Below are 15964 nucleotides of genomic sequence, written 5' to 3' on the forward strand. Positions count from 1 at the left end.
CAGCAGTAATATATTCTGATCTTTGTTCCAGTCAGAAGCCAAGCAGTCTGATTGAGCTGTTGCTGTTTGATGTTCTTTTGAAGGAGTCCAGTCAGAAGACCCTTACAATAATCAAGTCTATGGAATAAACTAAATGAACTGAACAAGCATCAATATGAGTGTGGGTTGAATCCCAAGTACCCACAGAATGAACAACCTCCAAACAAGATAGGGAATGGCCTGACACGATATTTTAACCCATGACCTCTAGACTGGGACAGACATGTGAACCACAACTCCACTGTGCTGCCCCACATGGAAAAATTTGTACAAATTCAACCTAATTTGTGACCAAGCAAGACAAAGCCCTTTGAAGCCAAAAAAAAGTGCACAGCCATGGAAAAGTACTAGATTATGTGTTCCATACTCTGTAACACAAGAAGGCAGTGCATTCCACGTTCCCCTTCATTTCGATGCTTTCAACGACACCATGGAAACACGACAAAATCACAGGAATCAAGCAGGAAGTATGCTTAAATTCTTTCATTCACAAGACCATATCAATGCATGACAAGCACTGCAGAGGAAAAATGTCACAGCCTTTCCTCGTATTATTGAGGTTATTGACAACATAGCGGTTGACTCCGGAGACCTAGCAAGATGACGGTGAACATGTGACAATTCTAACTGTGGACTCATGAGGAATTCACGGCGAGACAGTGATGTCTCTGTGAGAAACAGACAGCATAGAAAAAGGCCTGTGACATTGATCTTGCTTAACCACTGGGAGCCTCATTTGCTTCCTTAGCATTTCCTCTACGTCAGAAAAAAAAAAATCCTCTGAAAGGTAAGAATTGGGATAACCACTGTGTCTAAAGAATTGAGTAAAGATGAATGAAACAAATTTACAAGAAACATATATACATATATATATATATACATATATATACATATACATATATATACATACACATAAATATATATATAAATATATATATATAAAAGGTTGCCAGACATGCACCAACAGTTTTAACAATCGCGGTTTTCCTTGGTACCATGGAATTTTGAATATGTTTAAAATGGATTTGCATATTAAAGCAATAGGAGAAAAATGCACACAGATATGTATGAAAATGTAATGAATTAGCATTTTCATAAAACATGTTGAAAATCATGAAACTTCACAAGAGTAAACGCTTTGTGGTATTAAATGTCTGCTCCATGTTTTTACGTTACTTTGTTTCTATTTTTTCCGAGAAACAACTACTACCAATTACTCGATATCAGTAAAATAAAACGATTTTCAAAATTAAATTCAATGAATAATGTATTTACCATTATTAATCAAATTATATGAAAGTGGTTTTCTTTGTTTTTTTTAAATAGTAGGGAAGTTACGAAAGAGTTTCCATGTTTCTTGGCGTATTTCATTTTTGAGGCTCTTTCACGTGTTGATGCCAACCAACCCAAGATGTGGCGTGAATTCAATCACATGGCAAACATGACTCAAGGCAAACAGGAAATGAGTTAAGTTTGCAGAAGTAAGATTCCACCACTTTGACTCCAGAATAAAACATACAAAACAGTCTTGGCACACAAAAACAACTTTAAAAAATGATAACAAATTGAAAAGGAGGAGCTGGACAAATACATCTGCATCTCCTACCGTTTTTTATATAAAGACAGGAGGCGAGCGATGGCGATATCCTAAAGGATAGCAGAACTTTAAGTGCTTTAAAATGGAAATTGTTACTCACAAAATAGTTGTATTTTATTTATTTCATTGGCAGTGTTTTACGACTCATTTCAAGAAATAGATAAATACTGGGGTCGTGTTAAAGGTAGATATTTTGTTATAATGATTTTGTTGATTTTCATGTAAAATTAAATCATATGTTTTCTCTATATACAATATATTTTTTTCTCCTCTGAGGTGACCAAAACACTCCATCCTTCTACTCCTGGTCCGGCCCCTCTGTCAAATTTTAGAACCCACTGTGACCCACGATTCAAAAAGATTGCCCAACCCTGCAAAGAATATCTTTTAGTTTGAAGGTGCAAACCGGAAGTAATCAACTATTTTCGCTCATCGGTGCCCCACAAAGACGCAAAGCATCTTGAAGTTTCTCTTTCTCCCCAGCTGCAGTTTTAAACGTCAACTCGGCTGCATTGTCACATGACACCATGGATAGTTTCTACTTGGCGTACAGAAGTCGGTAATAATGGCGATTTAGTAATGGCTGCGTTACAAACTTAGAAGCCAAACTTTAGTACCTGGAATCTCTCCCACCCAGATTTGGCCGCTGTACTTTCGGGGAAAAAACAATACCATGGCACGCTGCGCTTGCCATCCTATTTTGGCATTTGTTTGCAGCCTTTGCCTCATCGGCGTGACTAACACTTATGTGTCCATACCTTTGAAAATCTACCCGGGGAAGTACAACGTGTCCTCGGCGGCGGGTTTGTCTGTCACTCGCCTCGTCGCGCTCGCTTCTGATGGGAAGGGTCTCTCTCTGGCGTCCGACCCCAGCGGTCAAGTCAACTTTATGGACATGGTGGGCAACCTACAAGGGGACTCCGGCAGAGGCTACTACTTGGAAATGATGATTGGCACTCCCGGACAACAGGTATTGTCGTGTAAACTCTTCCTGGATTTGACTTTTAATATAAATGCTGTATGCGTTTGTGATTAAAAGCTTGTTTCCGTGACCAGGAACTAGTAGGTTGAAGAAGAACTATTGCTGTGTTGAATAAAAACAACAACAATGGTCATAAGTTTGTTAAAAGTAGAATTGCATAACCCCGGCACCTGCACTTTTTTTTTTACTGCCGATTATAAACGTAACAGGAAAAAACTTCACTGTACACAAAATTGTTTTCGTCTATTACTAACTTACATTGTGTTCAGATTTTAATTTGTTTTAAACCAACATCTAACTAGCAGCTTGATTTTTCAATAATAAAATAACTTGTTCCCGACAATATGCCGCCTGACAATTAAATTATTTTAAATGATGACATCAATGGGGAATATCTTGCTTCTCTTAATCTTTTGCCGTCGTTGTTATGCTCCCTGGTTCATATTCCTCACTTGATTTTAATCAGTTAAGACCTCAAACACGATTGACTTTGCTCTCTCTTAGCATTTTTTTCATGTTGCGTCATCATCCGTGGAGGTACAAAAAAGTATTTTTACAAGTTGTCTGTGCATGGAGCAAAAGTGAAATGTCAGTAAAATAAATACTTAAATACCTGAAATGTCTACTCACTTTGCATTGCTAGAAGAAATAATTTAGTGAATTTATGAATTCACACAATGCAACTGCCTGGCACTCACTGAGTTTTTATATAAGAATTTCAAATACTGCTTTAAATGCACAAGGTTTGTCATTAAATTTCCAAATACATCTAGAGATGTGGCAACACTTGCTGCTTCGTCATGTCAATGAGTTTGCTCTCAATGCCCCGAGCATCCGACAGTTCCTTGCCAAGAAGATAATACCCCGCTGGAGCAACCTGATGTGGATCTGTTTGATTTTTTTTTTTTTTTTTCAACCCCTTCCCGAACTCAAGGGTATTATCACAAGCACCCGTTTTGAAGATGTGGATAATATTAAAATAACGATAGAGCTGCGGAGGATCATGGAAGAAAATGATTGAGGCTTGCCCCAATCTGGATTTTTTTGTTTAATTATAATCTTGTTTTTTTATGTGCTTATTCAAATTATGCAAATTCTAATGTGAATGCAATGTGTCCGTGATGTGATACCAAAAAAAGATGTCACATGGCGCAGTGTTTCCGGAAGTAAATATGATCGTAGGGGCTCATTTTATCATCTCATACCGCCAGAGTAACGAGGTAGGAGGAGTTAGAAATATTTTGGGCATATGAGGCGCAGCTCCTCGATCTCATTTAATGGCATTGTCTACTAAAGATGACACCATGTTATTGCCGCGCGTAATGAATGAACTGTCTGCATGGCTACCACCACAAATGTCCACTTTATGCTTCATGTATCATTCATACCGCAGTCGGCTTATATACATAGCCGATTTATAGCCACATACGAAAGAGGCCCAGGTCGGGTTTGAAAAAAATCTGATCTGTACAGTTCACCCAGCATGAAAAAAATCTGATATGTGTCATATATGAGCAAAAAAATCGTAATTGAGCTCTAGGTTCGAGACTCCAGGGGGTTTATTTGAATGGGCAAACTTGTAATTTGGCTTTGAATCTGACACACCTAATAAGCACAACACTTTTGACTCATGAATGTTTTATTTTATCTAAAAAAAAACAGGACAAATCAGTGTAGAATCTGCAATAAACATTCTACTCTTAAAATCAAACTTTCTGCATTACCATATACCGTAACACAATAGGGGACAGCTACTTCCTCTCTAACTTGTTTGTTGCCTGTGTGAAACCTGTTTTGTTGTTCCATGACGTGCTTCACACACCTGCTCTGAGAAAACAAGTTTGATTCCTGGTGTCTCTGAAAATATATATAAATCTAGTGCTTTATAATAGTGACAAACTACATGTCCTCTTTTCGCCCAAAAAGACAAAAGCAGTTGATGACGTATGTTAATCAGAATTATACTATGTACTAAGTTATCAAAACATTTATTTGCCACAATGGAGTTGCATGTTTGTGGGTGGCTAAATCTAATATTTACTTCGTATATTTTAAAGTGGAACAATTCGATAGGGTTCGTTTTAATGCCCTAAATTAAACAGTAATGTTTTTGTTTGTATGTTTGTTTGTTGTTGTTTTTTAATACCTCTGTTGTCTAGATTTCATACTTGTGTTGTCATGGGTAATTTTAACAAACCAGAAAATACCAATTACAAATGAATAAAATCTCTTTCCGCTTGAAAATCAATTTGCACACTGCCAAGTGCATGACAAAGCAACTGGTGGTGGTATGCGACCATGATAAGTGTAGGTTTGTTGGGGTTTGAGGAAACTCATTTCCGCAAAAGGAGCAAAAACAACAATGATAAATCAAGAAGAGGGCGTAAAGTAAAGTTGCTCCTGAATATCACACTTGAACAACACCAGCAAAACAGCAGGAGTCACCGCCAACAACGTTTTAGAACGTTCCTACTTTTCCTATCTACACGTAAATACAAACACTTTTGCAAAGGGTTGACCCTGGCCAAGGTTTTTGAAATTCAGTGAACTGCGGCCTAAAGAGTTTACAGCAGAGCTACTGTTTCCATTTTTCACGCTTGAAAACAGGAGTTTTTCAAAACAAAGGGCCTCCACATGCGTTTCACGTTGGCGTTCACCAATAGGTCAAAACAGTAAATTTGGAACACAGGGCTGCAGTAGCATGCACGTCATGTGTAATTTACTTTGGAATGACAAGGAACTGTCGTTGGTGTGCAATGCATGTTGTTGTTGTTGCTTTTATACAACGATTGTTTTGATAATCTCTCATATTTATGGTCGAGGCATGAAATGATCATTTTAGGAATTAGACCGCGTTGCCAGCAGTGTTGCACAATTACTGTGAAAAGTAACTTTCCTGATGACTTTATTTTAAAACCAATAGCTATATGCATATATGTATACTCCTAGACACGAGAGATAATGCAACACAGCACCTTATTGTGTTATTGTTCCTTCATAAATCAGTACATCTAGTACGGTGGTGCATGCAGCAGCTGCACTTTGCAGCCTGGAGGTGTGAAGGTGGACTCAACCAAGCTCACATGCACTCACATGATGTTTGCCTGTGAGAACCACTGTTTCTTAGCAGGCAGCTGACCGGGATTATTATGCTCCCAAGAGCACTGAGCTGCCCGCTACTTGCACTGAGCAGCCACTCACTGGTCTTGGTTCGGCATACTCACTTTTGTTATGATTACGCGTAAATGTGCTCGTGTGAACGGCTTCATTTAGCCGGCTTGATATGTAAAGTGCCTAACAAGATCATATTAATGTTTAAGGGTGACTAAATGGTCCCAGGCGGATTGGACGATTAAAAATACATCATGCTTTAGGGTGTTGTGGGTCTAACGCTGTTTTCTCGTTCTGTGCTTGATGAGCTACTTTGACCTTTGGCGATTGCTCTCATTAGTAACTTCAGACCGTATTTGCAGCTGTCTTAAGTAACGCAGCTTAGAGCTTTTAAAGAAACTTAGCGGTTGAGCATACAGTGGCACTGCCTTTTTTTTTTTTTTTTTTTTCGTCTCCCTGAGAGCAGGACTTCAACTTTGAGGTTTCAGTTCGCCATGGTATGGTTTGGCTTCGTATTGTCGGCTTGCATTTTACTGTGAGGTGCGTAAGTGGAAAGGCAACAATTGCGTAAGCTTTGTGACATTTTCCGAGTATTGTACAGGAAACTGTGATGACAGCGACGGTAAACAAGAAACACACCTGCAATGTATTTTTTTCCTTCCCAGTCAATTCATTCATTGTGAACCAAACACCTTGACACTCTAAGACAGGGCTCTCAAATTTGTAGCCCGGGGCCATCTGCGGCCCACAGGATGATGTTTTGACATCAAAATTTAATGTTAGCGCGTCCCCCACCTTTTTTCCCCTGCGTCATTGCCCTGGGTGTTTTTTTTTTTAAATCAGATACAAACTACTATAGATCAGGCTCATGGCGCCTTTCGACAAAACATAATTCTCAAGTGACAGCTAATCATACCCTGTCAAGCCGTCCCAGTCATGTCTTTTTCAAAATGTGCCACGATTAGAAAGACAGGTTGACGACGAGCATAGCCAGTTTCAAAGAAAACAGGAGTGGGGATGTTTTTTTGTTTGGATATGTGAATAACTGTAAATGTTTATGAATGTGTATATTTATATATGTGTACATGTCTGAAGACAGCTTGGAGTGGGCATGTTATTAAAACAATGAATTTGACTGTTAGAAAAAGACATTAAATTCATATTTAACACAGTTGAGTTGCATGGACTGTTTGAAAAATGAATTGGCCCTCTCTGACTCGCGGTATGGCATCCTCAGACCAGCCGGCTTATTTGGGACAGTTTGCCCCCAGTATTTTAGTTATCATGACCTTTTTATTGTTTTATATGAGTACAACAAGATTATAATTTGCCACAATATGAACAGTACAATTTTCACTAATGATGGTTCGGCGCCAAGATATCCACGTGATTTCCCATTATTGACATGAAATGATGATGTGATTACACTGCTGCAGTGTTAAATGAGGCACTGTCTAAACGAGCCACTAATTGCCGCATCTGTTAGCATGTGGCAGAGACACGGCGCGAGGTGTCTGCTGGAGAGCTTTGCATATGCTAATTGGTACAAACAGGTGTCAGATGCACATTGTCGCCACAGACGCCTCCAATTAGACGTTGAGAGATCAACTGCGTGTGACTTCAGGCCGCTTCAGCTTCACAGTGGGCTGCGAGAGGAAAGTGTGACTAGAGAATATAGGCGGATCACGATGAGGAAAGGCCCAACTCCCCCTTTGTCCAACGTTCACGGCAAGCTTCACATCTGTTTCAATCTGGCTTGTTTGACCATGACAGTGATTGCCATCCAAAAATCACAGTTGGTATTTTACATGGCACAGTCAAAACGCGTGGACCAGTGCCAGTGCCGTGAAGAGGAAGTGATAAGCAACACATTACTGATAACAAGGAGGTTATGTTTTCAGTGCCAAGACATTGTGTAAGAAGTGGAAAGAGGGAGAATTATTTACATTTTGGAGGGATTGCTTAAAGCATAGGAAGGAAACTTTTTTTTTTAATTTTTTATGTACCACGGTTATTGGCCTAGCTGATTGAAATAACTCTTTATTGTTCTTTTTTTTCAATACAGGCTTTGAATAACAAGGCATAGTTATCATTCGTATCTAAAGCGCGGAGCAAGACAATATGAGGAAGTAGTTGAGAATTTTCAGTTGTCGACTTGATGAAAAGGCAATTGGGTTATGCATTCTTAAGTCTAGCTGGTGGCAATACGATCGACGCCCGCTTCCTTTGGAATGAGGCGATTTTTGAGGGGAGGGCATGTTAGGACATTGTTATAAGCAGTCCAGAGATGATGCCTGAAACCTCAGATGGCAGCAATTCTAGTGTGAAATGATTCTACTTGCCTCATTTCAACCTTTTCTGTTTTTCTTTTTTTCACCACTTAAAAATATGTCATTGGAAATAATCATCTTGATTACATACTTATGTACATATTCTGAAGGAAATTACTGCATTTCTTTCTCTTTTGTTTTTTTTTTCAGTAAACCCCCCTCAATTGTGGGTTCCGAGGTTGTGGTACCATTTCCTCGATTTAAAAAAAACAAAAAAAAACTATTGTGGCCTGCTGCCCGTTTTGTTTGGGTTTAATTCCATTGTGTACCGCTTGATGGTGGCAAAATACCGAGTTTGACATGATTTTAATGCTGTAATGAAAATTAAGAACGAAAAAGGAATTGGCTGGATGACTCTCGTGTTGTGTCGACCCCTGACAGGGAAAAGACCGGTCACTTTATCCTCTATTTCTGTATCTCAAATTAATTTATTGCTGGGGTGGCCTGGAACATTTGGTGGATGTTATTTTTCCCCCAATATATTGATGTATTGCGTAAAAGCGCAACACAAAACGCTTTCCGTAGATTGATATTTTAAGACACGCTAATACTATCACATCCATGAATTGGGGTTCGGAGCCGATCGCTTTTTGAACTTGTGTTTTTCTGCCATGAGATCAGTAGTGTCACTTGAAAGAGCACTTTGTGATTAAATCCTCAGGTGGCTGTGAGGTATTCGGTTAATGACCTCGTCAGGATTAGGGACCCTCGCAAAAGCGTGTTAATGTGGCATCCATTTAGTGGTGGAGGTTAAAGACGTCACCGGTAGATTATTTCCTGCTCATTAATTTGATGTCCTGAAGACAGCATTATCTCAACTCATCTAGTGTTAGCTGGTTACCACTGTGTGCACGGCACGTACCGAAAGGGCTGGACAGGTCAGGCTCTCATGCTGGAGCCTGCAGGCTCTTATGGTTAACTCAAGGATAACATTGAAGATGAGTACTTACAAGCGGCATGGTCTTTTTTTTTTTTACTGGATATGGGAAAGCTTTATAGCGTACAGTATTAGGTTGCTTGACATCAGAATGTATGTAGAAATAAATATTTGATCTATGCAAATGAGGGTGGGGCAGGGTTGCAGCCAAAAGCCAATGTTTGTTAAAGTGGCTCCTACTTGGTTTCTTTCAGCTAAACATCCTGGTGGATACCGGCAGCAGTAACTTTGCAGTGGCTGCGGCTTCACACCCTTTTATTACTCGCTACTTCAACACTGCACTGTGAGTAACTGGAACATGTTTGAAAATGTCGTTGGACGACTGCATTAAGAAGTTTGAATATGAATGTAGTGATTTGATGCCTGTGATTACTTAAAGGGGAAGTCAACCTCCCAAAAAATCTTAACAAGAATATGTTCAATGCAGTCCCACTGGTGTAAACATGGCATTCTGATTAATATTAGGTTAGTGGAATGTAAGTTAAGCAGTAAAATCCACCCGTCGTTACCTGACTCCTGAGCAACTGTGATGTCAGTCGACAGAAAGTGACAAAATGGCCGCCCCCTGAGATGGCTGGAAACAGGGGGATTTTGCTGCTTAACTCATTTTTCCACAAATTCGTTATTAATCACAATTTCATGTTTAGGTTTGGCAATGCACACAGAGCATGTTATCAACACTCATTTTTCTGGGTTGACTTCCCCTTTAAGTCACAAATCTCATTCATAATTTTGTTGTGACGTCACCACTTAGTGGTACAAATGTACATCCTGTACCTAACTATATCTATAGTCCAACAGAGTGGAAGATATAGAGAAGGGACCTTAAGATTTACATTGTATGGTTGAATTTTTCTACTGTCTGTGTATAGCTCCACTTCCTTCCGGTCAGATGGCCAAACTGTCGCTGTCAGGTACACCCAGGGAAATTGGATGGGTGAACTTGGTGTTGACCTTATCTCCATCCCCAATGGCCCAAATGGTACCATCAGCGTCAACATCGCTACCATCTTGTCATCTGAAGGCTTCTTCCTACCTGGGATCAACTGGCAGGGCATTCTCGGACTCGGCTATCCCATGCTGGCTCGGGTAAGTCATATAAGATGCACTGTTTCAAGAATTACCAGAAAGAAAAATGAAAAATCAATGAGTGTGATATACGATGGATTCATTTAAACTGGGCAGTGGAGCCTTCGCGGTATGTCCTGTCTTCATTTTATGCTCCAGCTCTCCATATGACTCAGAACGAGACGTTTGAGGCATATTTTATTTTTAAAACTATATCAATTCATCTCTAAGTTGTATTTTTTTTTTTTATGTACATCCACAGCATCCGATACTGAGAGTCAGGCTGGCTGAACACGACAAAAAGTTGGGAAATCATGATATCCATTACCAATGCAATTTGAAATAGATGTGATATGATCATGGAAAATTTATAATACAACACAACTTTATTTCTATAGTGACACAACAGCTGGAGCTGCATCAAAACACTTTACATACAGTATAGCATAAAATAGCAATAATTCAACATTAAAGTACATTAAAACATAAATGAGTAATAGTAACAAATATACATTGGTTTTATGATTTTTTTTTTTCATTACATACAACTTGTTTTCTTATTGGGATGAAAACAGGGGGAGGTTTACCAATGTGGGAATAACATATACAAAAACTTTACTGTATTACATATGGCTAAGGCATTCAAGGGCTCATAAAGAAACAAAGGGAGGGTCCACATTGCATGGTGAAAATTGTCAATTTCAAGTTTCATCTTCATACTCAGTCAATGACTGAATTCTGTGAAACTCTTTAATTGGGTTATTTCACATCACATCCGATTATTTTTGGCCGGTTTATTTTCACAAATATCTTGAACACAGGATGAATAATTCAAAATGGCATTATATAACCCCGTAAAGCACACCAATCGGATACAACTTGAGGTACTTTCGTCTCTTCCGTGGAATGTGATAATCTTGAAGCGCTAAGCTTGTTCGCAGGGCTGTGGTAGCGACAAAACATTCATAGTTGGTCGAATTTTTACTCACTTGTATTTGGTTTAAAGTTTTGTGCATTGCTAAAATTATTTTTCTCTCAATCTCACAAAAATAGGACACTGTATTTTACCCTAACATATTAAACAATTGAAAATACACTAACTTACTTTAATTTGAGCTAACTTTAGTCATTGGAACCAGTTTTGTTCACCAACTTTTATAGTACACATATTGGACATTTACTGTATTATAAATAAAATTGGAGAACAGCCATCGGGGTCATTTACCACCATCATTTCTAATTCACCCTGATAATATTCTGTGGAGACACAAAAGAAGCGCCAGTATGCTTTGCGGCTGTTGCAATGTGTATGATTGCTGTATACATGATTTATCTGAATTTGATGGAAAGAATAGCTAAAGCCTGAATCATCGCATTACAGTCTACCATTTCCAGCGGTGTTGAGTAGAGAACCCTCTGCGGTGGAATGATAGTGACACGTAATTATATTATCATTATATGTAACGATGAGTAATAAATCTTGCCCAAAAAAATTATAAAAATAAAGTGTGTGTGTGCAAGTTAAATTCAAGGAATTTGAATGGATTACTTATGCTATAATCAATTAAGCTACGTAATGGAGGATTTGTTACATCTTTATTTCTTCCCATATCGCTTCCTCGTGCCCATATCTAATGGGAAATCGATGTCATATAATGCAATCATTGTTTTATGCCATTCCGATGTTCAATAAGGACGAATAAAATCTGATGGCAAAAGCTAAAAGTACCTTGACGAGCACAAACGATTGTGTTTGCTTTTTTGTGTTTTGTCGCAATCAGCCAGATTCATCGGTGGAACCCTTCTTCGACTCTGTGGTGAAGCAGCTTGCTATTCCTGATGTCTTTTCCCTCCAGATGTGCGGGACTGGAATGTCGGCTAGCAGCGTAGTCGACCCCCCAGGTGGTAGTCTTGTGAGTAGTCAGCAGGGGCTTCGCACGGAGGAATTTGCATTCAAAGTAATAACGATGCATCACAAGGATGACAAACATATTTTTTTAGCAGTCTGTGCTTCATACTTCGGCACCGTCCGGAATTTTAACAGTGCATATGGATTGAGATTTTCTGCATCTAACCACCAGAGATATGAATTCATGTGAAAGAAAGGGATGTCATCGTGACAACGATCGAATGCGAAATGTCTAATCGTCTGTTTTTTGTTTTATTTTTTTGTGTGTGTTTTAGATCATGGGTGGGGCTGAACCAACTCTGTATCGGGGGTCTATCTGGTACACCCCTATAGTTGAGGAATGGTACTACCAAGTGGAAGTCTTAAAGCTGGAGGTTGGTGACCAGAACCTGGACCTTGACTGCAGAGAGGTGATTTTTGGATTCTGGCAAATAGTCAACACCATGCATGCGCAATGACTAAAACTAACTTCAGGAATTCACCTTTTTCTATGAAATTATAAACAGATATATCCAAATCAGAATTAAATCAGAAAAAATCTCCCATGTCTCTGCGTTTCATACCCGTTGTTTACAGAAACACAATTGATTTTAGACGATCGCCTGACCCAATTCTTTGAGTGAAATAGTTGGGATCAAAGATTGGTTTGATAGGAAAATTTAATAAGCATGTTACTTTTGGCAAATCTCAACCCATCTCTTTAAGTCCATGCAACAAACCAATTGAATTGGATAACAAAACAGCGAGCCCGGCTGAGGCAACTATTCCTCCCGTAAATGATCCCTTCCACTCCATTTTGACTGCTCTTGCCCAATTCTCCTACATCTCACCAAAGAACCAATCGTACCACAACATGCTTCTTGTGTCTGGGCCCAAAATTCATACCGTTCCTCAGCTCAAGAAAGAAGTCAAACTGATGCTTTTTTTTTGTTGTTGCTAACTGAAGGTCTTCCATAGGAGTGTGTTGAACTGACAAGCGACAACTTCTCTGTCTCGCCTTTTCTTTTCAGTATAACATGGATAAAGCTATAGTTGACAGCGGCACGACACTGCTGCGGCTTCCCGTCAACGTCTTCAATGCAGTGGTGGACGCCATCACACGCAGCTCTCTGGTACGCTCTCGACGGGCAATGATGAAACGCGTCAGTGCAAAAAGATGTAGAGGGGGATGGTACTGCCACTCTTCAAGGATGCACTTTCAATTCAGAATGTGCTTCGCACAATATGCTGGCAGCAGGGGGAGTTACACGACATTATACCTTTAATTTCTTATTTGAAAGTGCCTGCAAATATTACCTACTCTACATACATTAATGGCAATTAATATTTCAAACAGTTGTTATGGTGCAACGCTGATATTTTGTTTCTTTCATTCAGATTCAGGAGTTTTCATCAGGATTCTGGGATGGCACCAAGTTGGCGTGCTGGATGAGGGGAGATACCCCCTGGAGATTTTTCCCCAAACTGTCCATCTACCTAAGGGACACCAACACCAGCGAGTCCTTCCGCATCACCATCTTGCCTCAGGTACGCAAATGCAAAAGAGTCCTCACCAATCCATCATAGTTACTCTCTTTTTTTTTTTTTTTTTTTTTAATTGATTTGTTTTGTGTATTAAAGCTGTACATCCAGCCAATCACAGATGTGGACGGCACGCTGGACTGCTACCGCTTCGGCGTGTCTTCATCTGCTAACGGCCTTGTGATTGGAGCGACTGTCATGGAGGGTTTCTACGTGGTGTTCGATCGGGCCCGGCGTCGACTGGGCTTTGCCCTCAGCAACTGTGCAGGTGAGCAAATGTCCCAAAGACAATTGTTCCTGCAGTCCAAACACACCACAAGGTGGACCAAAAGTTCCCAGAGTCTGGAGTAAAGTCCGCGCGGCAGAAATGTGTTATTGGGCTGAGGGTGTGATCAAGCTTTGCACTGCTCCTTCTTGGGTATCACTTTGATACACACTTCTGGAAAAATTGTGATGTTTCTCCACAGTGAGCGGCGGAATGGCTCTGTCCGAAATCGACGGCTCCTTCCCATCGGCGGACGTGGCGTCGGACTGCTCCGGCCGAATGCTTAAGGAACCTCTTCTTTGGGTGATCTCCTACACTCTCATGGCCGTGTGCGCCGTCATCCTCATCATTCTGCTGCTGCTGCTGGTCCTGCCGTGCCGACGGCGAGGCTACTCCGGGGAGATTACCGACCAGTCCTCTCTGGTGCGGCACCGTATCAAGTGACTGAGAGGGAAGGCGAGGGCGACGGGCGCGAACGAGCAAAGCGCTACCACTGAGGTGGAAAACGGGATGAGGCTTCACAAGAAGGTTGAGAAGGACAATCTTTCTGATAAACTCTCAAAAGACACTGTCACTGTCATTGGTGCACGATGAACTTGTGGTTTTGTGTTTTTATTTGTGATTGTTCACCAGAAGTGCTGTGTCTCTGAGCATGGTTGAACCAATCTACAAATGTCTTAAACAAAACACACACTGCTCATAAAAAGTTAGGGATACTGGAACAGCATGTTGTGCAAAATGTACTGAAACATTGAACAGTTGGACAAAAGGCTATAAAGATCCCAGTTTGATCCTTTTGAGGTTCATCCTGAAATTTCACCCTAAAGCACACTATCCCTAACTATTTGGGAGCAGTGTATATTCCAGATGTCATTTTGCAAACAAAGCCAAATAATTTTTGGTACATGTCTATTTAAACGTGCCTTTTTGCTTAGATCAGTGATGGGATGTTTTAGCCTCCTGTCCTTTTAAATTCACTTCCAAATTATGGTGAAATAATGTAGAAGGAAATGCTGCTTGGACACTTACTGACACTTGTGTAATATTGGAGGTAAAATGTCATGTTTACATTGCTTGTAGTGCCTTTGGAAAACTCTTTCTCAGTGATTGTGCACTTTTACAGTCTACAACACTGTCACGAAACTGAGTCTATCATGCTTTTTACATTGCTTGTTTACACAGACTCCAAAGTTCACAATCAAGGGGGTTCGTGAAGTGTTCTGGCAGTGTGTCAGGACTGTGCCAAACTATTTGCTTTTTTTTTTTTTCTTTAAATTAATTGATGTACCATTCCAGCTTTCTAGTGTGCACACGTGGACCTCAGTTCAGCACTTGACATTTTGTTACAAATCATTCAAGAAAGAGTGCCTGGAAATTATGACCTGAAAGAAACAAAAGGGGGAGTTTATCCTTTCTGTTAATATGACCAGTTATGGTTTGCACGTGTCAAGCCCAAATTGACGTGCGGCTTTGTGGTCAATACTGTGCTGTTGTGTTAATGTTGTTTTACTAATTGTGTCTATGTTTAACTTTCTATTGAAATCTATTTGAATGTAAGTTAAATTGAATATTGGAATTTTGCCACATGCTGCACATTTGTAACAGAGCAACATTGCTCTGTAAGAACTGACTCATGCTCATGTACAACCAAAGCTGCATGACCAGAATCATGGGTTTCAGTTACTTTTAAAACCTAAATGTGGTGTCTCATGCCCTCCAGTGGAAAAGACAGTGATTGCAAGCACTGATTCGCGGTGAAAGCAGAAGAAAGCCAAAGCATTACTAGTTCTTGATAAATACCATATTTAAATTGTTCAGAGTATTTTTGGGTACTAAAACTACTCCAAATAAAGAATTTATGACTTTGTGATTGATCAAATACACTGTAGTGACTTGCAGTCTGGCAAAGAACATTTCATTTCTAATGCGTGATATCCGTCTGCCAGAAGCAATGAGGCCACTTCACCCGAATTTGACTATATATATATATGTATATATATATATGAAATTACCCAAGATGCATGCAACAACTGAAATGTGAATAAAGCGCCTTTATCAGATATCAATTATGGCCGCCCCCGCTATGATAAATTGTAGTCCAAAGAACATAGGGATAACCATCAAATTAATTAGATTAAAAACAAATACAAAAATGAAGTACGACAGAAATAAATTACGTTAGCAATGATACTAAAAAAAAAAACA

At 39.7% G+C, this 15964-nt stretch overlaps 1 protein-coding gene across 1 annotated transcript; it reads left to right on the top strand.

Moving 5' to 3' along the window:
• The first annotated feature begins 2054 nt into the window (after nucleotides 1–2054).
• bace2 (beta-secretase 2) lies at nucleotides 2055–15638 on the top strand. The gene is made up of 9 exons (XM_088301180.1): nucleotides 2055–2606; nucleotides 9191–9279; nucleotides 9869–10085; nucleotides 11846–11977; nucleotides 12249–12383; nucleotides 12984–13085; nucleotides 13351–13500; nucleotides 13594–13762; nucleotides 13962–15638. The coding sequence occupies exons 1-9, from the start codon at nucleotides 2310–2312 to the stop codon at nucleotides 14201–14203; spliced, it is 1533 nt and encodes a 510-aa protein (XP_088157306.1). The 5' UTR covers nucleotides 2055–2309; the 3' UTR covers nucleotides 14204–15638.
• Nucleotides 15639–15964: the final 326 nt, after the last annotated feature.

The sequence above is a fragment of the Idiotropiscis lumnitzeri genome, chromosome 7 (genome assembly GCF_059441095.1).
Source record: "Idiotropiscis lumnitzeri isolate Australia: NSW breed Sydney's pygmy pipehorse chromosome 7, RoL_Ilum_1.0, whole genome shotgun sequence".
Taxonomy (NCBI): domain Eukaryota; kingdom Metazoa; phylum Chordata; class Actinopteri; order Syngnathiformes; family Syngnathidae; genus Idiotropiscis; species Idiotropiscis lumnitzeri.